The sequence below is a fragment of the Ramularia collo-cygni genome, assembly GCF_900074925.1.
Source record: "Ramularia collo-cygni strain URUG2 genome assembly, contig: RCC_scaffold01, whole genome shotgun sequence".
Lineage (NCBI taxonomy): Eukaryota > Fungi > Ascomycota > Dothideomycetes > Mycosphaerellales > Mycosphaerellaceae > Ramularia > Ramularia collo-cygni.
In genome coordinates this window covers 2089959-2111750 of record NW_019716255.1, presented here as the reverse complement: position 1 = coordinate 2111750, position 21792 = coordinate 2089959, and the positions used below count along the sequence as shown (strand labels likewise).

The following is a 21792-nucleotide window of genomic DNA, read 5'->3' as shown; positions in this document are numbered from 1 at the left end:
CCTTTTCATTGTACTGCTAGCTTAGACTATACGATGCAAATGATACCCCTGATTGTTAAGTATCATGCGGCATCTCCCAGCCTCTCCAACTCTCGGTGATGTGGAGCAAGTACGAGCAACCTGTCTTGACGGAAAGTCACAACGTGAAGTTCATATGGAATCTGATCAAGTTATGAGCGGCGGGTCAACGTAGGCTTCCTTCATGCTACAAAARTCGACATTGGTTGTACTACTCCCTAGTTCTGGTTGTCGTGCGTTGAAGAGCCCTTCTACCAGTATACAGATCTGTATAACTACATGTGGAGATGTCGGCTTCCACACCAGAAGCCCTAATTCATCTATACCTATCTCCAGGGAAGATCCAGGTCGCAATTCTCCGAAAGTCGGTCCCAGAAACCACTCCGATCGGTAGGTTTGGTGGTGGCGGCTCACTCCACCTATCCATTTCGGCGTGTCACGTTCCGTGCAGCTAGCTGGTCAGGGAGTGAAGACTTCTCGAAGGCACGCGATGCTTGCTTGATGTAAATGCCTGCATGGTTTGTTCGGACCTTTTTGGCCTTCTAACCTGGACCAGTCGTATGGGGTTGGCTCGTAGACGCAAAGTGTAGAAGWAACGACTTGCAACCCTGGATGATTATCAAAACTTGCCGCTACTCTATATGCTGCGCACTCCAATCGCCATTGCCGCCCAACCCAATTTTTCCACACTCTGCCCAAGCGCCGTTGGTATGCAATATGTCGTACAGTCGTAAAATCAAATTCATCCCCAGTATGCTCGGACCGGGATTCGTCTCTGGATGTGCTGTGTGAATCAACGTCCTAGAGGGTGTGGACGGCCCGGCATGCAGTCATGTTTTGAGACTGGGGCGTTGGAGCTTGCACTCCAGAAGTGACATGTGAACACCCTTTACCCCTCAAATGTACCCCTTCGTGCGTCCAATCCGGTATCACTGCCATCCGCCGCATGTCTTTCTAGTGGCCGTTGACCTTGACGGTGTTGACGGTGCTGTTGAACTCTTGGTAGAGGTCAGCGTTCGGTGAGTGACGCCCACTTGGGCTGTCACCTCGCAGCACCTCGTCTAGCATGCCCGCGCTGGCAGCAATGAAGCCGAGATATGGCTTTGATGGCTGCAAGACACGGCTGAGGTACTCGGGGTGGTATTGAACACCGACGAACCATGGGTGGTCTTTGAGCTCGACAATCTCCATGCGTACGCCGGTGTTGCCCTTGCCGATGAATGACATGCCGCCCTCTTCTAGCTGAGAGATATAGTCGGGGTTGACTTCGTACCGGTGGCGATGGCGCTCGTTGACGCTATCTCCCTTCCCATAGAGAGCGCGAAGTTTGCTCCATTCTGAGCCCTCCTGCCAGTATGTGGGTTTGTTGCCGAGACGCATTGTTGCGCCCATCTCCCCGGGGTTGTGTTCAGGCATGTCAACGATGACGCGATCCTTGTCTGTGCCGTCGAACTCGTACGAGGTGGCCTGCGGCAGTGGAACCTTGCAGACATTGCGTGCAAACTCGACAACAGCGATTTGCATGCCCAGGCAGACGCCGAGGTAAGGGGTCTTGTTCAGGCGCGCTCTGTTGGCCGCAGCAATCATGCCCTCGGTGCCTCTGGCGCCAAAGCCTCCAGGGATCAGGATACCGGCCGCCGTGCAGACTATGCGCCAGGCCTCGTGGTAGGCTGCGGGATCTGTATCTCTGGTGCGGGCTTCGAGGTGCTCGGCGTCAACGTTCTTGACCTTGAGCTTCTTGCGGCAGTACATGGCAGCGTGCTCCAATGACTTGATGACGGAACAGTATGCGTCCGGTTGGTCGAGGTACTTTCCCACCAGCACAATCTCCAGCTCCTCGCGGATGTGCTCCAGACCCAGAGTCAGACGCATCCACGTCTCCCAGATGCGGACTCCCTTCTCCCCCAAACCAGGCGACAGCTTGACCTTGTCCAAGCCAAGCGTGTGGGTCATCAGCTGTACCAGGTTCTGCTCGTGAAGCAGGATGGGGACTTGATAGGTTGAAGGCATGTCTCGCACTGCCAACACGCTTGACGTCTCGACCTGACAGAAGCGAGCGATTTTGTCGATTGCACCTTCCTCGAGCGGCTTCTCGCATCGACAGGCAATCAGGTCTGGAATCAGACCCGCGGACCGCACCGCCTTGATGGCCATTTGCGTGGGTTTCGTCTTCTGTTCGCCATGCACGACGGGAATGTACGAGACATGGATCTGCATAAACTCGTCCCTGCCGACCTTCCTCCGCAGCTCGGTGAGAGCCTCGACAAAGGCCATGCTCTCAATGTCACCCACGGTTCCTCCCAACTCGATGATACAGACGTCGGGTTCCTCGTTGGTGTCATCCACCGGGATCTTGGCCACACGCTCGATCCAATCCTCAATCTCGCCCGTGATGTGAGGCACAACCTGCACCGTCTTGCCGAGATAGTCGCCATTGCGCTCCTTGCGAATGACCTTTTCATAAATCTTGCCCAAGGTGATGTTATTCTGGCGCGTGAGGGTGATGTTGAGGTATCGCTCGTAGTTTCCCAGGTCGAGGTCGACCTCGCCGCCGTCGTCGAGGACGTAGACTTCCCCGTGCTCGCGCGGGTTCATCAGTCCGGCATCGACATTGATGTAGGGATCGATTTTGATGCTGGACACCTTCAGACCCATCGTCTTCAGCAGCAGGCCAGCAGAAGAGGCTAGAAGAATGGGCGTGTTAGTCCGTCACATCCTCGAGTCTGTAGCAGCAGAAATATGCATGGAGGAGGCATGTACCAATGATGCCTTTGCCGACCCCGCTAATCACACCTCCCGAGACCAAGACGTATTTCATTGTCGCGGTAGTTTGCCCTTTGTGGTCGCCGTGCTCGAAGGTTAGTTCGAGGGGAGGAAGGAAAGGCAGAAAGCTGGAAGAGAAATTTGACTTTACTTTGACGCGCTGGGGAATTTGAGACGCGCTCCACTTCCGCTGTCATGTGCGCCTCACATGCTCGTCGTACCATCGATTCCTCGCATGAAGGACTGACGGTGCAAACAACAGCTCATATGTCGACTGCTGACGGATCCTATCAAGACTTGATTGATACCATCGCAACATCGCCAGTATAATGAACGCGAAAATGCCATCGATAGTCATCTCACTATTGGTACTGCTACTACGGACAGGCCAACCAAKCCTATTTCACTTTCACATGCGAGCTTTGGGCTTGACTCTTACATCTTTTACCGCTGTTTCTTGGCATACGAGGGCAGTACCACTCAATCGCACACTCTCTTTAACGTCTCGCTTGCAGACACAACCTTGATATATGCTGCATTCTGCTCGTGCTTACACAAGGACCCCACGAGGCACTTCTTCCCCCAAGCATTCGAGCAATTGGCCTGACCGACTTATCATATGGAGGTCTCTTTGCCCTGAAAATCTCAGTAGATTTGCGACCCGCTGCCATATGCGTCTGCAGCAAGATGCTTCGTCATAGGTACATTTTTCGTACTTGGCTGATCAGCATCAAAGTCAAGTCCTGCGAGCAAATGTCAGTTCATAGCTTCAATTCACAGTACAGCAACCCAACTCACGATCTGGAATTTCCAGTCCATCTCTAGCATATCTCGACAGAACGGTCACGCTCTGTCCATCTCTGTAAAGCCAAAGATCGCCCGTGAGCTTTTGCCATTCGCTAAGCTTTTCCCGCATTTCAACAAGAAGTTCTTGATGAGCTGTATCACCGGCAAGATTCCTAACTTCTTGTGGATCCTTCTCGAGATCGTAAAGTTCCTCGGGTGGGCGAAAGATGTAATCCTTCAAAGCACGATCACCAACTCTAACTGGTGGCTGCATGTTGCGGATGTCTTCGAAGCTCAAACTTGCGTACAAGTCAGCTGCAAATGGAAAGTCCAACCGCCAGGCAATATTGCGGTGATACTTGTATCGCTTCGTCCCTAGTCAAGGAGTGAGTTAGCCATAACTCCACGCCCGAGGGTGGGAATTGGGAGGTGATGCACTCACGCATGACTCTTGTGGGCCAGTAGTTCTGCATCTCATGGAATGTGTGAGACCCGAATATGTGCTGCTGCCAGGAACTCTCATCCAATAGCTTTGTTTGGTCGAGAATCGGCAGGAAGGAACGACCGCGTCTCGCCGGCGACTGACTGTCAGGCGTCTTCAAGGACAAATCGAGTCCTGCCCAGTCAAGCATCGTGGGAAGGATGTCAATGTAAGAGATCATGTTTGGATTAACGAGTCCTCTCTCAGCCTTCAAACAAGGCTGTCTAACGATGAGCGGCAAATGGATCCCAGCGTCGTACAGTGTGGTCTTGGAGTTGAGAAAGGGTGGCCCATTATCGGAGCAGAACATGACCAGGGTTTCGTCAGCGAGACCTTGTCTCTCCAATGCATCGAGCATCAATCCCACTCCGGTGTCCGTTCTGTTGATTGCCTTGTAGTACTCCACGAACTCGGCTCTGGTTTGAGGCAAGTCGGTGATCCAATGGGGAACCTCGACGTCCTCGATGCTCACATCGGGCAAAGAGATGCGATCCCCATATTGCTCTGTAACGTTGCCAAACTCTCCCCGGGTCTTGATATCACGATGTGGGTCAATGTAGCCTACAGTCAGGAAGAAAGGCTTGTTGCTGTCCTTGGCAGACTTCAGAAAAGCTTCGCCCTCATCGGCCACACGAGCTACATCTCTGGTCTCGCTCTCCCATCTGGTAGTCCAGGAGTACACTTCGGGCGGTCCCACGTGAATTTTGCCGACGACTCCGGTCATGTATCCGGCCTGATTGAAGAGCTTAGGAGCGGAGTCGATGTGATCAAAGGTTTGGAAATGGCTTTGGTATCGTCAGATTCTCAAGCCGGATGGTGGAAATTTGACATGATACCTCTTGAACCATGCCAGGCCATACTGCCCATTCTCATGGGTATGTAGTCCGGTGTATATGGTGGACCGACTGCCGCTGCAGGACGCAGTGCTGGCGAACGCCTGGAAGCAGAAGATGGAACCGTAAGCGACGTCTTCAACGGCTAAAGACAGAGCGATGCGTCAAAAGCTACCGCGCCTCAGCGACGTGCTCAAGCTCTGCAGTCGTTGTGCTCTTACATCGGTGAATCTGACACCCTCAGCGGCAAGCCGATCTAGATTGGGAGTTGTGATGCTATCACAGCCGTAGCAGCCCACGAACTTGCCAAGGTCGTCTGCAATCAGCAGGAGTATGTTCTTTTGGGGCGATGACATCTTCTAACAAGGATGAAGTCGTTGTCGAGATCGTCGTAAGAGTGACAAGGACACGCGACGACCACGACCTGGCACGCTATTCTAGCGCCGGGAGTTCCACGCATCGCGACACACTTCATCTTTCCACTCTCTCTCAACGTCTCTTGAATTTCTCCTCGTTCATCCACCAAACCAAGGTTTTTGTCAGAGCTCATCAGACAGCCTTCATTACCCGTCACATTCCTTCGCGGCGGGACGATGTGTCGTACAATACTACATCGGCCGTGCTCCAAATTCAATACGCGACCTGCAGACTTAAATCCCTCATACCACCAAAAATCCCGCATCGGTKGCCGTGCMATTGAGTCTATGCGTGGGAGCCAATCGCGACCTCCATCGCCTTACCAGATGCAGTCCTGGAGCGCGTGGCCGTCATGTTCGAGCCTTCGATCTCATCTCCTCTGTAGCGTGCGCAATGCGTGCATTCTTTGTCTACGCGGACGCACGTGGTAACCATGCTGTCCCTCCCGCACGCTGCGCCTCTGAGACCTAAAATCGCTCTTCACATGCCGCCAGGGTAAGGCAATAAAAGTCCTGCATCCCTGTGTGTTTGCATCGCTTTCTCCCTCTCTCTCTCTTGTCCACAACACTGACATTCCTACCTCACCCCCTTAACCTTCCTCCACAATGGCGGACCCCGACCTTCAAAAGTTGCCTCGCGCCTACACCACAGACTCGGCGGACTTGGAGCGAATGACATCAAACAGGGGACGCGTTACTTATGCACCAAGCTTCCGAGAGCGACGTACGAGCAATGGCAGAGATGTTCGCGCACGTTCTCGTTCGCGTGATAGCATGTCGATCAGATCGACGAGAAGAAGCATCGACCCGTCAATCGTGCTGCCTCCACAGTTCAGAACGCTGTCGTTTGGCATCGAAGAAGGCAAACGTCAGAGTGAGAAGCCATCAWTATCGTTACCAAAAAGGAAAAAGGAGAGCAAGAAACAAAGCAAGAAGCAAGCTGCACAAGCTGAGTTTGGGAGTATCGACTACCACTTGGCATCTGTTGATGACTTGTTTCGACGCTTCTCGTCTTCGCGTACTTCTGGTCTGTCGAGCTCTGAAGCTGCCAGCCAGCTGAAAATCGTCGGCCGCAACCTCCCAACTCCACCACCATCACGATGGTTCAAACAGATCATGGGATACCTCTTCGGCGGCTTCGGCCCAATCCTCTTCATCGCAGCGATTCTCGTGTTCATCGCGTGGAAGCCTCTGGGGAATCCCAATCCAGCCGTGGCAAACCTCGCTCTCGCCATTGTTCTCGTCGCAGTATGGCTTATTCAGGCCGGTGAGTGTGTAATCTGTTGCGTGAGAATGGACACGCTGACCGGCACCCAGGCTTCTCTTTCTGGCAAGACTTCTCCAGTTCCAGGGTGATGGCTTCGATCACACAGATGCTTCCCGAAGAGTGCATTGTACTTCGTGACGGAACACAAGTGAAGGTCGATGGAAGAGATGTCGTCCCTGGTGATCTTTTGAAGATCACCATCGGGAACAAGCTACCAGCCGATGTGCGCTTTGTCGAAGTCAGTAGCGACGCCCGGTTCGATCGTTCGATCCTCACCGGAGAGGCATTGCCGTTGCTTGGCTCTGTTGACTCGACCGACGACAATTTCCTGGAAACTGCCTGTATTGGTCTCGCGGGAACCCATTGTGTCTCGGGCACTGCCTGGGGTCTCATCGTTGAGACTGGAGACCGAACCGTCTTTGGTCGAATAGCCAAGCTCACCAGCACGCCAAAGGAAGGAATGACTCCACTGCAGAAGGAGATCTTCTATTTCGTCTCCCTCATTGTCTGTCTGATGTTGACTATGGTCATCATTGTGATTGCTATTTGGGCTGGCTGGCTACGCCAGGACCACCCCGACTGGGTAAGATATGCTCGCTGCGATTTCAGTGCGATGGCTGACATCTAGCAGATATCTGTCCCATACTTGATTGTCAGCTGCGTCAGTATCGCTGTAGCGTTCATCCCCGAAGGCCTTCCGATTGCCATCACAGCATCTCTTACGATCACCGCGAGCATCATGAAGCGCAACAACATTCTCTGTAAAAGCTTGAAGACGGTGGAGACCTTGGGCGCAGTCAACGTAATTTGCTCGGACAAGACCGGCACACTCACCAGGAATCAAATGACCGTCACAGACTTTCTTGTAGGCAAAGTGGCCGTTTCTGCAAGCGACTCTCGTGAGCGCTACGTGAGCAGTGAAGGCCTCAGACAGCTTGCCAACGTCAGTGCCGTATGCAACGAAGCCGAATTCGACGCCTCTACGATGGACCTACCGATTGCCGACCGAAAGGTAAATGGAGACGCCACCGACTCTGCCATCCTTCGCTTCGCCGAGTCGATGAGCCTCGTCTCGGAGCTGCGCGGCGGCTGGCGCTCCATCTTCAAGGTCGCCTTCAACAGCAAGAACAAGTTTGCCATTACAGTCGCCAAGTCTGAAACATCCGATCACGCACTGTTGATGATCAAGGGCGCTCCCGATATCTTACTTCCACGCTGCAGTGAGTTTGGGAGACTCAACGTATCTTGACGGTCGCTAACAAGCCTCAGCTTCGTACATTGACACAGACGGTACGACTAAGACCTTGTCCGAAGAGGACAAGAAGACATTGGAAGGCATGAAAGATTTCTGGTCTTCGCAAGGTAAACGTGTCATCCTCCTCGCTGAGCAACCATTGGAGAAAACCCTCTTCGATCCCAGCGAGCAGCCTCGTGAATATGAGCGCGACATCATGGGCAAGGCTTCCTCCGGCCTGATCCTGTCCGGACTCGTCGGTATCGTCGATCCTCCAAGAGCCGAGATTCCAGAGGTCGTCCGCGTCCTTCGTGGTGCCGGAATCCGCGTCTTCATGGTAACAGGAGACTTCAAGCTCACGGCCGCGGCGATCGCTGCAGAGTGTGGCATCATCACGCAACTTCCCGAGCACGTTGACGATGTCACCCACCTGACTTTCGATGAAAGCTATCTGGAACACGCGGGCATCATCGATGAGAAGTCCAGCATTTCTGTCGATTCCGCAAAGACTCGCTCGATTGTGCTCAGTGGCGCGGATATTGAAACATTGGACGACAGCATGTGGACAAAGCTCGCTGCTTACGATGAGATTGTATTCGCTCGCACAACGCCCGAGCATAAGCTGAAGATTGTTAAAGAATTCCAGAGCCGCGACCTCACTGTTGGTATGACTGGAGATGGTGTCAATGACGCTCCCAGCTTAAAGGTAAGTGATGAACGGGCAGTTCTCTGACGTGATCACATCTGACTCCGACTCTCAGGAAGCCGATGTTGGGATTGCCATGGGCTCTGGTAGCGACATTGCAATCGAAGCTGCAGACATGGTCCTTCTCGACTCCTTCGCGGGTATCATCGAGGCTGTCAAATACGGCCGCGTAGTCTACGACAACTTGAAGAAGACCATTTGGTAATTTTCTCGATGCCAAAGACGTGGCGAGCTTCACTGACAACATTCTCAGCTACCTGCTTCCAGCCGGCTCCTTCTCCGAGTTCTGGCCAGTGATGACCAACGTCGCCTTCGGTCTCCCACAGATTCTCAGTTCTTTCCTCATGATCATCATCTGTTGTTTCACCGATTGCGCCGCCGCCACCGCGTTGGCCTACGAGGCACCCGAAGCCGATGTGCTCTCGCGCCCACCAAGAAACGCAAAGAAAGACCGCCTGGTCAACTGGAAGCTCGTAGTACAAGCATACGGCTTCATCGGTATCCTCGAGGCAGTCAGTTCCTTCGCCATGAGCTACTGGTATGCGCAGCGCTCTGGGATTCCATTCTCGGCTCTGTGGTTTGGTTTCGGGCAAGTTCCTGAGGGCATGACCAGTGTCGAGTACAATAACATCCTCAACACTGCTAGCTCCGTTTATTTCATCAACCTGGTCGTCATGCAATGGGTAGGTTGATCACTAGCCTCATCAGCAGGTCTTCGCTAACTCTTGTTCCAGTTCGTGCTATTCGCCGTCCGAACCCGCCGTCTCTCCGTTCTTCAGCACAGCATGAACTGGCTCCTCTTCCCCGCAATCATCTTCGCGTTGGTCATTGCAATCTTCTTCACCTACGTGCCGAAATTCCACAATGTGCTGCAAACAGCCATCGTCCCAGTCGCACACTGGTTCTTGCCCTTTGCTTTTGGGATGGGAATCCTGTTGTTGGACGAGGCTCGCAAGTTTTTGGTTCGGAGATATCCAAAGAGCATCTTGGCCAAGATGGCATGGTAAATGAGGACCTTGGAAATGCTGCGGGAAAGTGCATGTGGGTTCTAAGCGAGGAGTTGGGGGTATCCTTGCCTTGGATAGGCGATTACGAGATATGTTCATGACTATAGAGGTTGGCTAGGAGTACCGAGACAGTGCCTCGAATCAATACATCCATCATCAAGGAAGTCGGCCACTTGCAGACCAACGTTCCGATGAACGATGTCTCTACATGTCGCTGCGGCTGGAAGATGGGGTTAACGGATGTGTTTGGCATACTGAGACGATACCTTATAGGGCTCGGAAATCATCGCAAAAGACCTGGTGGGAGTGCATGCATTGACTTGATTCTATATCGCATCAGGATGATGATTCTGATCCGCCCTATGTCTCCAATCCTTGCGCATACGCCGCGCTTCCTGTTCGCTGATCCAACCAGGAGGGCGCTCGCCATTCTGCCAGCCGTGATCGAGCTTACGTTTCCGTTTCCGGCTGGGAGTGGTCGAAGGTCGCCGTTCTTTTAATGTTGAGCTAGAACTGATTGGTCGGACCAAGCCTGCATCCGCCAACATCAGTTCGAATTCTGGACCTAACGGGTACTCTGATATTCTCGAGGAATGATCGCAGCATGGACTGTACTTGAGTGGGAGCACCCAGTCCGCGAATGAGTGTCCAAAAACTGAGGTGAAGTTTTGATACGCGCTTCCAAGATTGAATGGGTTCATTCCGGGTGGTATTCGTAGGATTGCAAAATGACGCTGTGGTATCGCTGGGATCGGAGGTCTGTCGACAGGTAGGTGTAGCGGATAAGTGATGGAACCCTTCCAAATCTTGCGCCCAGGACTGCTCTTCGGTGGAGAGGGGAGCCACTCCGCATTCTGCTGTCGCTTGAAGTAGTTGAGGTGCGATTCGTCATCAATCTCCGAAGTTTTGGGCCGATCTCCCTCACCGTCTGATGAGCTTCGGGATATTCTTGCTGGTGGTGGGAGCATGAGCGGGTCGATCTGGCGTTCCGGTGGCAGCACTACTGCCATGTGCATTCTTCTGCTGTTCTGCGTCTCGATGGTCGTGACGTTTCTGAAGAGCATGGTCAAGCTGTTGAGCACCATGCCTGTGGTGAAGAGACAGAAGAAGCCTGCCAGACCAACCACCACCAAGAACTGAGCATTGCCCTTGTAGTGAGCCACAACCCACCCGAAAACAGCGACCAGATATGCCGTGTAAACCATGGTGTAGAACAAGAATTGAAAAAAGAACTTGTAAGACCTGATGAAAAATGATCAGTATGTTGCGCGACTCCCAACGAAGACCTCAAAGTACCTTTCACCAACAACACCGCCGACCCACGGGCAGAAGTGGTCCATCTTGAACGTGCATCTGCCTGTATCTTGATTGTGGTGGCCACGATCGTGCTTCCAGTTGTTGCAGAGGTCGCACCATATCGGAAGGYCATTTTCATCACRCACAAAGGCATCTCGGTTATAAAACTCCTCCAATCCAGGCAGAGGCTCGTTCACGCCCAGCCGGGGCTCTGCGCCCAAGTCGGTGAATCCGGGATCCAAGAAGACGACCAGCAGCAATCGAATGTAGCACAGCACGACCGGTAGTAACAGCACGAAATGGACGATTGGAATTACAATTCCGAGAGTCAGTCGCCTTCGGATGTCACTTCGTGGCGGATCGAGGAAGTAGTTGATGGTGAGGGGATGGATAACGACGTAACTGGCATAAATGACGATGAGGGCCAAGATGACGGGCATGCATCGAGCCGTGGCCAGCGACCCCTTGTTGGTTTCCTGCATGCTGTCCCAGAGGCAACGGCCAGTGGCCTCTGGAAAAGATGCGCTGGAGTTGGTGACAGGAGCGGCGCCGTGGATTTTGTGCAAGCGTCGTGTTCGAGCTAGAATCAGTGTGGCTGGTGTTTTTTATGTTTTGTGGCGGGGGACGTGACGAGCAAGTATTTCTATTCTAGGAAGATCATTTCACCCTGCTGCTCGGCTTCACATCACAACCACAACCACAACATTCGACAGTGAAACCGATACTACCTGGGTACATGGAGACGCCGTGTTGTACCTACGAGCGTCCTCGACTTCAACCGAGTCCGAAACGCGTCGACAACATCCACCATGTCTTAGGTCCAGGCCAGCTGCAACAACATGACCAGGCCCACAAGCAGCACAATCATCACCGACTGCCCATCCAACCTGCCGGCTGMACCTGTGTACTGCGTCGATGGAGCCACTCCTCCTGATTCAGACCCATTAGAACCAGCAACATCCACACCACCAAAGGGAATCTTAAACACCCAGCTGAACTCATCCGCATCCCTCACAGCCTCACTAATACTCAACTCCAAGCTCCCGTTCGCAAGCAACTTGGACGGAACAACAGTCCCATTCATACTTCCACCCACAACTCGTACTTCATCCCCAGGAACATACGGTACCGGACTATCCAGCACCAGCGTCTCATTCGGCTTGAACAAGGTCAGAATGTAAAACGCATTGGCCTTTTGCGTGAAGCGGACCGCGGCCCCCTCTTCCGGAGTAATGAACCAATACGTTGTATCGAAAAGAGCCTCTCCATGGTCTTTGATCCATTTGCCTGCAGTCCTTAGATTCGTCTTCGCAATCTCTACAATGCTGCCATCTGCCCTAGGTCCAATATCGAGCAGCAAGTTCCCATTCTTGCTGACGATATCCACCAGACTGGCAACGATATCCTTCGGTTTCAAGTATGCATCGTCGGGAGTAGCACGATTATACCCATAAGAATAAGGATCCATGCCGAGATTACTCTCCCATTTGCGGATTTGCACTGCATCGTAGCTTGCGTACTCCGGCGTGTCGAAGTCTCCTGGGAGACCACAGCGATTGTTGAGCTGGACCTGTTTGCCTTGTTCTGCCATGCTGTTGAAATACGACGCTGCAAACTCGGCTGTCATGTTGGGACCTCCTATGTCGCACCACATTATCTCCGTTCCCATGTCGGCAAGAATATGCATTTCCGGGAGGACAAGGTCTTCGACGAAGTCGTTTACTGGGACGTAGCCTGTGTATGGTAGGGTTTCGTTGGTGTAGGGATTCGTGGCGTTGCCTCCTGGCCAGTCGCCGAAGCCGTACTTCTCGTAGTCCGGGTGATACCATTCGGGGACAGAGAAGTACGTGGCCCGATGTAATTGAGGTTGATGCTCAGCGGCCGCATCGAAAAGCATTTGTAAAAGGTTCTTGTGGGGGAACTGAGCCACGCTCGTTCGGTTTGTAATGGTGTCTGGAATGTCAAACAAGGCGTATCCTATTGAGAATCGCATGGTCAGTGAGTGTTCTTGCTCCACACCGCCGTCCACTAACATCGTGGTGCGGGGGAACGTCTCTCAAAGGCAACTCACCATCATGATGCTTCGAGACTTGAACGAAGTAATTGGCTCCAGCATCCGCAAACAAGTCGACCCACTCCTTCGGGTCGAACGCAGAAGCCGTGAAGTTCTGGAAAAAGTCATCGTAGGCGTGGTCCGGTCCATAAGTCTTCAAATTATAGTCGTAGAAATTGGCGCTGTCTGAATAGGCGCCTCTGTTCATGTACCACCAGTACCACTCGGCATAACGCTCTGCACATCGATCAGTAAAGACGATCCTGCCTCCATACTCGATAATCCCTACCATTTTCTCCTACATCGCCCCAACCAGGAACAGAGTAGACCCCCCAGTGGATGAAGATGCCATATTTGGCGGCATTGAACCATGGCACACTCTCATGCGTGTAGATACTCTCATACGTAGCATCGTATGCTCCAATGCCGAAGGTAGCGTCAAAGGTAGAAGTCGCATCTACCCCAGCTCCTGACACGACTACGGTAGCTTCGCCAGTGGTTCCAGGTGCCGTTCCATCAGTGTTGACAACGCCGACTTGTACAATAGCCTGGTCGCCAGGTCGGAGACGATTGATTACGCCCGGAACAACTGTAGTCAGACCCGTCGATTGTATGGTGACTTTGACGCTGTTGTTGGCAAGGACCCATTCTTCTCCAACATTGTTGATCCGCACGTCCACAATCTGAATCTTGTTCGTGCCTTCGAACCACGTTTGGGTGGATCTCGCATGCTGAACTTCTAGGGAGATACCGGAAGCATTCACCGGGATCAGAGACACGGCAAATATATGCAGCCTCGTCTTCTGAGTGGCTCCGCCTGGCGAATTTGAGCTCCCCGCCGTCACGTTGGGAAGCTGCAAGCTCACCAGCTCTTTCGTGGAGTCCAACCAATTGATCGTCTGGAAGATCATCGATCTGTTGTAATCAATGCTGCTGTTAGTGAGATAGTAAGGAAATATGACATCGCCTCCGTACTACAGGAAGAAAACCAAAGCGTCAGCAATGCCTGAGACAATGTGGGAAGGGAACAAGGCTTGCGCAGCATGGGATAGTTCTACACCAGGCGGCGAATTCTCTTGCTCGGGGGCTTGCCTACAGGATATGGCCACGCCCAGTACGGATCTACCAGCACAGCCCCGGAAGCAGTCGTGTTGTCAGAGTATATGGCTGTCACATTGCCTGTTGCAACGGCATCTTCTGCTGCAGCTAGCATCTGCACGCTGAAGTAGCGGCCTTGCGGAGGCGTGAGAATCTGGCCTTGTGCAAGGAGATTGTCGTTGCCGGTCTCGTTGTATTGAGGGAATTTGAACCGAGTTCCGGCATAGGTGAAGTCCGTCTCAGGAAGATATTGTGCCGGTATACCTGAATGGATTCCATCGAAGTCTGCATCACCGGGAAACATTGCAAAAGCCCGATTGTTGAGGTGTTCGGAGAGATCGATGATTAAAGACCGAGTCCCGCCGGTTTCATGGTCGTCTCTGTTCCTTGGATTGATGACCAGACCGCCTTGGCCCAATGCCGCCGGCAAGATGCCCAACAAAAGAGTRGACGTCCACATCGCCAACTATGGAGGAAGACTCGGAATTCGTGGGGGTGAAGATGAACCAAGCATGCTTGTATTAAATGCGTGTTTACTACCGGCCAACTGTCTCGGGCAAAGGAGTGCCCCGCATGCGTGCGATTACACAGTAGCAGCGCTGTCAGAAAGGTGGTATATTGAAGTTGCATCGAGAGGGGAAACACGACGCCAACACGGATCAACGACATGGATCTCCACCAAAGCTTTTGYATTGCCTACCTAGTTAGCGGCATTGATGTGGCCTGATATCAGGTCCCAGAGCTGAGGTGCGAATCGCGTGAATTTGGCGGCTAGCGAGGATCTTGCCGAGCAATGCTGCGCTGCCCTGCGCATCTCATCAACATTGAAAGCCGGGGCGGACAACTGAGCTCGCATCGACACCTATTCTCCTTGAGCCACGCCGTTTCCTGTCCTTTTTTTGCCGTATCCTGCTCATCGCTCGAGCACATCCTCCCTGATCTGCCTCTGGATGCACCCCAATCGTAAAGACTTTTTACAGCACGAAACCGGCCTCAATCAGCTTTTGTAACAAGCGCTCATATAGTTCGCTGCAGCCTGCGAAAGCCGTCGAGAATGCATTGTTGGCGCAGCGCTGGTGTTCGCATGTGCGGTCGCTGTGGGAGGAGCAAATGCACGGGAGTTCTATTCTGCATGCCTGGCCCTCTTCAACTGCGCGACCTCTGAGGTCAAGTGCTCGATTTGCTTTCCTTGTGAAATCAGCAGGCCCCGAATCTCACCTAGGACTTCCTTGAGCCCGCCTGCTGCTGCACTCGCAGTAGGTGCAGGGGTAGCGGCAGGTGCAGGGAGAGAAGTCTGCGACTGCGCCTTTTCTTTTTCCTTTTCCCTCAGCTCGCTCGCGGATGGAGCTGATGCTTCCGATATCCCTTCGCCTGTGAATGTGTTTTTCGAGACTGACTTTGGTTCTGCTGGGGTGGGCTCAGCACGCGCCGCAGCTACTGATGGACGCACTACAGGCTTCGKTATCTCCTCAAATGAATCGTCGCCATCGTGATCAGGTACTTCATCCTCCTTTGAATCTGCGAACTTGTCCGCGAACTTGGCCATTGAGTCCTTGTTAGATCCCACTTGAGGCAATTCGCGTGGCGCCGAAGAAACCGAAGAAACGGGGGCTGGACTTGGCTCGGTCTTGGGCTCTGCTTGCATTGCCACTTTTGGTGCAGCTGCTGGAGCGGGTGCTGGAGCAGAAGCGGCAGCAGCGGGCTTCGAAGCGGGCTCCGCAGCCATCATCTGCGGCTCGTTGCCATCGAAGAGATCCTCGAGTGAGAATTTTGGTGGCAAGCCACTCTTCCCTTCAAACCAATCTCCGCTCGTAGCTGCAGGTGTCGTGCCGACCGTTGGCGGATATATGTCGTCCTGGAAGGTCTCGGCTCGTCTTGGTACAACAAATGATATAGGTTCAATGTAAGCATCATCAACAGTCTTGAAAGCGCGCATCACTTCATTGTCATGCGTGTTGACGCCTCTCTTTGGCATAAACGCAATTCCTCGCTGCGGGTTTGGTGATCGATACTCGGACAGGTACTCGAACTTGTCGTTTTGGTACTCGTAATAGCGGATGTTACCGTCGCCTTTGCCAGCGAGGTAGAGCATTTGACACCCGTCGTCCCAGAATGGCATGCTAATACCAGAGCCAGAGTCCAAGGGTACAAAGTCGCCTCCAACAGGCTTTTCGGGACTCCGTAGATCCCATAGTCCGAGCTGCCTCTCGCTCATCTTCGAGAATCCAGTGGTAGCTACACGGTCGTGGTCGCCCATCCAGACTACTCGGCTGTTCTTGGCTCCGCCGTGGCCTGGGACTTCGTGGGCGGGCTTCTCCTGTCGTACATCCCAGAATCGTAGTTTCTTGTCCCGCGAGCTGGTGACCAGCATGTTGCCGTCGGCGCTCCACGAGAGGGAAGTGAAAATGTCGTTCCCCTTGAGCGTGAGCTTGGACTTTCCATCTTCCAGATCCCAGATCTTGACAGTGTAGTCGCCAGATGAGGATGCAAGAACGTTCTCGGCAGCTGGGTTAAAGAGCACGTGGCCAACCTTCCTAGGCTGGATGTCAGCATGCCCTATCCTCTACTCCAATCTCCACCTCCTCCACCAATCATCTGTGTGGCACTTCCTTACCGTGAATGTCCGCTCAGCTTTCCAACCGGCTTGACGTCTTCGGGCTCTTCGGCATCTGTGCGCAGGCCAAAGCCGTCGGGGACTTGCCAAAGGAAGACCTTGCCATCGTCCGAGGCCGATGCGAGTATCGAGTCGTCAAAAGGACTCCAATCCGTGTCCAACACAACCGCCGTGTGCCCACGAAACAAGGGCAAGACGTCAGGTAGCTTCCCACGCTCTTCCAGGGGGATCACAGCGAATGCGCCGCCTCCGCTCGCCTCCCAGTTCACCGACAGATATTTTGGGTTCGCTTTGACCAGGTTCGTGTCCCACGCGTTGCGCGATACGCGCACGTTATCGTAGCATTGCTCGCGTTTGGTACTCTGTCCGTAAACGTGCCCTGTACGCGATCGTTGTTAGTTGTTGTAGCGGCGCCTTGCATGGAGGACTATGACCCACTGAATTTAGAGGCACGCACGAACCGGCCCGCCATTGGAGCTAAGGATACCAAGGTACAATGTTGAGGAGGTGAGGGAGACCGTACGGCCGTCGAGGGTCTATGCGAAGTTGGCGGCGATCGTTCGAGGATCAATCGAAGGTGTGGGACTTGTCGTTTGGACGTTGATGGAGAGAGCGCAACCACGAATCCAATCCAAAAGGGATCGGCGAGACCCCAACTCAGCCACAGTCTTCGCACGCGACCTTGAAAGTTGAAACGGTGGCATGAAACCAATGAACTTCTTGCACCCCCTTCTATTCCTACACAACAGACAGCATACCAATTCGCAGCTCCTAGTAAAAATCCCCACCTGCTACGCGGGGGTGTACCAACGCGGGGGCAGGAGTGTTACGCGACGATGCCCATCTCTTCAGGTTACATGTACGTGCAAGCAACTGATAGGAGGGGTACGAGGACGTGACCACGGATGTCTTGGACGAAGCCTGCCGAGTGCCAGCATGAGTTCAGATCGATCCAGCTGCGATTTTCCCCATATACATTCTGCTCACATCTTACTTCACACATTTGGACTATGCGAGCCACTTCGTTGACCCCCTGCACCGTTGACTCTTCCGAAAACGCGTACATAGGGCTCGACTTCATGGTCTGAATCGACGTKCGCATCCTTGGCTGAAAGCCCATTTGGGAACGGTATACGGTCATGGCCGAAAGCGAAGGCGGCGGGGGAGGTCTACTGGATCTCGAGAAAGAGCTCAGCTGCTCGGTGCGTGGGTAGTGCAGCAGGGGTGGCTCATTGCACGCAATCTGACGACTCGAAACAGATCTGCACCGACATCTTATACCAACCACTAACCCTTCTGGACTGCCTGCACACATTCTGTGGGTGCTGCTCGAAAGAATGGTTCGCGTGGCAAGCAGAGGCAGCGGCCACGGCCAGGCGCACCGTCAATCCGTATACCTGTCCGTCTTGCCGAGAGTCGGTGAGAGGTACAAAGGCAGACTGGCGGCTGGCAACGTTGTTGGAGGGATACCTAAAGGCAAATCCGGGCAAGGGCAAGACGACGGAAGAGAAGGAAGAAATGGGCAAACAGTACAAACCGGGTGACGACGTTTTGCCGCCAGTCCGACTTCRAAGGAATGATGCCGACAGTGAGGACGAGAGATTGATGGCGGACATCAGAGAGTTGAGCATGGCCAGTGTGGATCCGGACACGGCGAGGCGACGAGAGGACAGGCTGGCCAGGGATAGGCACAGAAGGCGACAGGAACGTTCACAGCACCAGCAGTCAGCGTCGGGTAGGAACCGAGAGAACGACAGTTGGACCGTCCAGCAAGAAGAGCAAAGGCAAGTAGAACATCAGCCATCGCTTCGTAGTTTACTTGGCTCGGAAACCAGCTCCCAGGACGTGCAAGAGGAGATTTTACAATCCATTTCTTCGGAGKGTCTCCTCAACGGAATCGACATCGATAACCTCACACCTGCACAAGAAGAGGAACTCACAGAGCGCATCGCAGAAGCATATCGTAGACGACAAAGGAATCGTGAGAGATCGAGGAACCGTGAAAGAAGCGGTCGAGGGAATCGATCACCGCCACCTGGACCTCAAGCCAGCGACAGTCCATCGCGAACCCAGCTACCCGTCGTGGATACCCCTACACCGCAACAGCAGTCTCGTGCAAGGCCGCCAATCTCACGGCCTCACCTCTTCGATCAAACTCAGGCCGAACCAAGTCGCCGCCACCAAAGGTCTGCCAGTTCAACAAGCCAGCGTGATATGCGCGCAGAGGGTCGCGATGCCAGCAACGTCGTTGCACCGGCAGCGCTGGCAGCACGATCAGCGATCGATCTCTCTTTCGACTCTAGAAGTGGTGAGCAGGGTAGACCTCGGCTACGTGCCACATCTGCTACCCCCAGAAGCTCAACAGACCCGGTTAATGTGCGTGAAAGTGTTCAACGCGTGCGTGCCACATCAGGGGCGACATTGCGGCCAGAGACTGCAAACAGCTCACACAGAGCTCGAGACAATACTACGCGGCAGCCTCCCGAAACATATAACAACATCGGCAGCATAGACGGTGCGCACAGCTYGCTGGCAGCTGCAGAAACCAATCCGCAGCCGGCTATCAGATCGCCAGTGTCCCAGTCCAACTTTGCGCCTGAGCCCATAAGCACGATATCTGCCACGCCGAACCACGTATCCGAGACCAACACGACAGCACCTATAGCAAGATCTTCAGACGCTGTCGATGACAATCTTGCACCACTCTCAATATCATGCTCCGGATGCGAAAGGCAAAACATTCAAGCCACCGTTCACTACCACTGCCACAAATGTATTGATGGCAACTTCAATCTATGCATGCAGTGCTATCGCACGGGAAAGGGCTGCAACCACTGGTTCGGCTTCGGCTTCGTGGCTTTGCATCGCTGGGAACGCGCAGGACGTCCTGGAAATGAACAGCCACACGTCCTCACAGCGCAGAAATATGCCAATTCCTCAGCGACCCTTCAAGTCCTTTCCGCCGGCACCAGCACTCTCCAAGAAGGCGCCTTCTGTGAGTCTTGCTTCAACTACGCCAACGACTGTTACTGGTACTGCCAAATATGCCAAGACGGCGCCTGGGGTTTCTGCAACGCGTGCATGCTGGGTGGGAAACACTGTACGCATCCGCTCCTTCCCTTAGCTCACATTTCGACTCTACGGAATTATTCCCACCACGACCCAGCGAAACTCGCCTTCGTCCCCGTGCCGCATCTCCGAGAACACAGCTACGTCCTCCTTCCGGTCCTGACCGATTGCGATATTTGCCGGATCCCCATCCCGTCCAATCGCACCCGTCATCACTGTTACACGTGTAGTGGAGGCGACTACGATATTTGTAATGAGTGCTACAATAGTCTCGTCGCTACGGGGAAGATCAGTGCCGCCAATGGCCCTGCTGGGTGGCGGAGATGTCCCCAGGGACACCGCATGGCTGTCATCGGGTACCAGGAAACACCTTATGGTGACGGTCATGTGCGGGTGACAATACGCGAAGCCGTCGGTGGCTGGCGGTTGAAGGAGGACGGCGTGCAGAGCAGTGGGAACTTACCTCCACCTCCTGATGGTGGAGGTGGCTTACGGTACTTGGCACAGTATGGACGTTTCCCCGCCGAGGATGTGCAGGACGAGCTCTCGTTTCCGAGGAATGCTGAGATTCGTGAGGCAGAGGACTTGACGGCCGAGTGGGCGGTTGGAGTCTATGCTGGGGCGGTGAAGCTCTTTCCGCGAAACCACGCGAGGCGACTGTGATGGGACATAACGAGCAACGGTCACGAGATGAGATGAGATACATATGATGGGTTTGTTGTAAACATTTTCGTTGACATGTGAGCTAATGACTGATGACAGCCATGGTGATCGAGCCGGCCTGCATGATGAGGTGGCTAATGACACTTGAGCTGAGTTGAACATGCATTGTCTTCCCTTGTGTTTGTTTCCTTCGTCTCTTCGTAAGCCAGCTTCCGTCATGCTTCTCTATCATATTCTCTCGCGCGTGATCGCAAAGCTGCAATCTGGTATAGGTTGGAAAAAGAAGCAAAAACACCATAGCGCCATCGCTTAAATCATGCTCCTTAGGTGCGTGCAATAACCATCCTGCAGCCACGTTCCGCTCCCCTCGCAACCATGCTCACTGCCGAAATGCATTGGCATCAGATCGGTAGACCCATCGACAGGCGCTCCTTGCGCATGTAGTCGATGCTGGGGAGCTCGATCTTGCGGACCCTCTCCTCGACCTTGGCGACCTTGCCCTTGTTCGGGATCCACCATTCGCAGAACTCCTTGATGGCCTCCGTGTACTTCTCGTCGCGCGTATACTCCAGGCAGAGGCGCTCCATCTGGCCACCCAGGCCCTTCAGGCGCGGCATCGCGTGAGCTTGCACCTCGTCCATCTCCGCCTTGAAGGTGTTGACGTAGACATCCCAGGCAGGCTCGTCAAATACCACCGTGGTGTACTGAGTGGAGGCAGTCGAGTCGACGCGGCCACGGAGCGAGATCGGGGACAACTGGCGGGACAGCGCGTAGACATCTGGCATCGAGCCCTTGGGAATGGCCATTGCGTTTGGATACTCCGGCGTCGGGCACGTGCGGCTGTCGACTGGTGTAAACGGGGGACTCTCCATGTMCACGACCTGCCGCTGGCCGGTGAAAGAGGATGGGAGTCCTGTGAAGCTGGCGGGAGCCGACTCTCCATGCGAGCTCATTGGAGGAGTGTCGTTGCCCGCACCCGCCACGGAGGCGGACGACTGTACAGTCGAAGTGCGGCGTAGGAGGTGAGGATGACTGGACGACTCGGCATCTGGATAGCCGCGATGGAAGCTCTCGTCATCCAGGGCCTTGATACGGTCAAGAGCGGTGCACAATGAGGCACCGGCGTACTGCCAGTCTTTTGCTGGCTTCTGGATCTCTGGGGGCAACTTGACGAGCAGCGGCACAGGAATCGTCCAGTTCTTGATGTGATCCTTATCGAAGGAGAACTTCTCAGCGCTGAAGTCGCTGACAGACCGCTCACGAGGACCACTGTCTTCTGTACGCTGCTTTGGGGTTGGATGCTTCTCGCGCGTGACGCGCGATGGGCGACGATGAATGAGCGTTCCGGACGCCATTGTTGATGGGTGTGGTTGATGAAGTTGTGCGTGGTTGAGCTTTTGGTAGGAGAGGGTCTGGCGACTTTGCCAGAGCGACGGCTTCAGGGGTGTGTGGATGCGAGCTCAGGTTGTAGTTGTTGTAGTTGTGACA

General features: G+C 53.9%; 8 protein-coding genes; 2 read left to right on the top strand and 6 right to left on the bottom strand.

Annotated features, from left to right (window-relative positions):
* Positions 1-972: 972 nt before the first annotated feature.
* On the bottom strand, positions 973-2836 carry RCC_12071 (probable CTP synthase; the record flags this gene model as incomplete). XM_023765929.1 has 2 exons in its annotated part: positions 973-2702; positions 2779-2836. The coding sequence occupies 2 exons, from the start codon at positions 2834-2836 to the stop codon at positions 973-975; spliced, it is 1788 nt and encodes a 595-aa protein (XP_023621697.1).
* Positions 2837-3426: 590 nt separating this feature from the next.
* RCC_12070 (related to N-sulphoglucosamine sulphohydrolase precursor) lies at positions 3427-5237 on the bottom strand (the record flags this gene model as incomplete). XM_023765928.1 has 5 exons in its annotated part: positions 3427-3524; positions 3580-3942; positions 4010-4833; positions 4885-4985; positions 5103-5237. The coding sequence occupies 5 exons, from the start codon at positions 5235-5237 to the stop codon at positions 3427-3429; spliced, it is 1521 nt and encodes a 506-aa protein (XP_023621696.1).
* Positions 5238-5903: 666 nt separating this feature from the next.
* On the top strand, positions 5904-9511 carry RCC_00748 (related to PMR1-Ca++-transporting P-type ATPase located in Golgi; the record flags this gene model as incomplete). XM_023765927.1 has 7 exons in its annotated part: positions 5904-6564; positions 6615-7147; positions 7196-7784; positions 7834-8504; positions 8560-8705; positions 8758-9187; positions 9239-9511. 7 exons carry the CDS (start codon positions 5904-5906, stop codon positions 9509-9511), a joined length of 3303 nt encoding a protein of 1100 aa, XP_023621695.1.
* Positions 9512-9837: 326 nt separating this feature from the next.
* On the bottom strand, positions 9838-11289 carry RCC_00747 (uncharacterized protein; the record flags this gene model as incomplete). XM_023765926.1 has 2 exons in its annotated part: positions 9838-10753; positions 10808-11289. 2 exons carry the CDS (start codon positions 11287-11289, stop codon positions 9838-9840), a joined length of 1398 nt encoding a protein of 465 aa, XP_023621694.1.
* A 332-nt stretch (positions 11290-11621) lies between these two features.
* Positions 11622-14418, bottom strand: RCC_00746 (uncharacterized protein; the record flags this gene model as incomplete). XM_023765925.1 has 4 exons in its annotated part: positions 11622-12784; positions 12879-13097; positions 13150-13834; positions 13957-14418. 4 exons carry the CDS (start codon positions 14416-14418, stop codon positions 11622-11624), a joined length of 2529 nt encoding a protein of 842 aa, XP_023621693.1.
* Positions 14419-15081: 663 nt separating this feature from the next.
* RCC_00745 (related to coronin) lies at positions 15082-17044 on the bottom strand (the record flags this gene model as incomplete). XM_023765924.1 has 3 exons in its annotated part: positions 15082-16492; positions 16573-16951; positions 17011-17044. 3 exons carry the CDS (start codon positions 17042-17044, stop codon positions 15082-15084), a joined length of 1824 nt encoding a protein of 607 aa, XP_023621692.1.
* A 667-nt stretch (positions 17045-17711) lies between these two features.
* Positions 17712-20304, top strand: RCC_00744 (uncharacterized protein; the record flags this gene model as incomplete). XM_023765923.1 has 2 exons in its annotated part: positions 17712-17774; positions 17833-20304. 2 exons carry the CDS (start codon positions 17712-17714, stop codon positions 20302-20304), a joined length of 2535 nt encoding a protein of 844 aa, XP_023621691.1.
* A 401-nt stretch (positions 20305-20705) lies between these two features.
* On the bottom strand, positions 20706-21659 carry RCC_12084 (uncharacterized protein; the record flags this gene model as incomplete). Its single annotated transcript, XM_023765922.1, has 1 exon — positions 20706-21659. The coding sequence occupies one exon, from the start codon at positions 21657-21659 to the stop codon at positions 20706-20708; it is 954 nt and encodes a 317-aa protein (XP_023621690.1).
* Between the last annotated feature and the right edge of the window lie 133 nt (positions 21660-21792).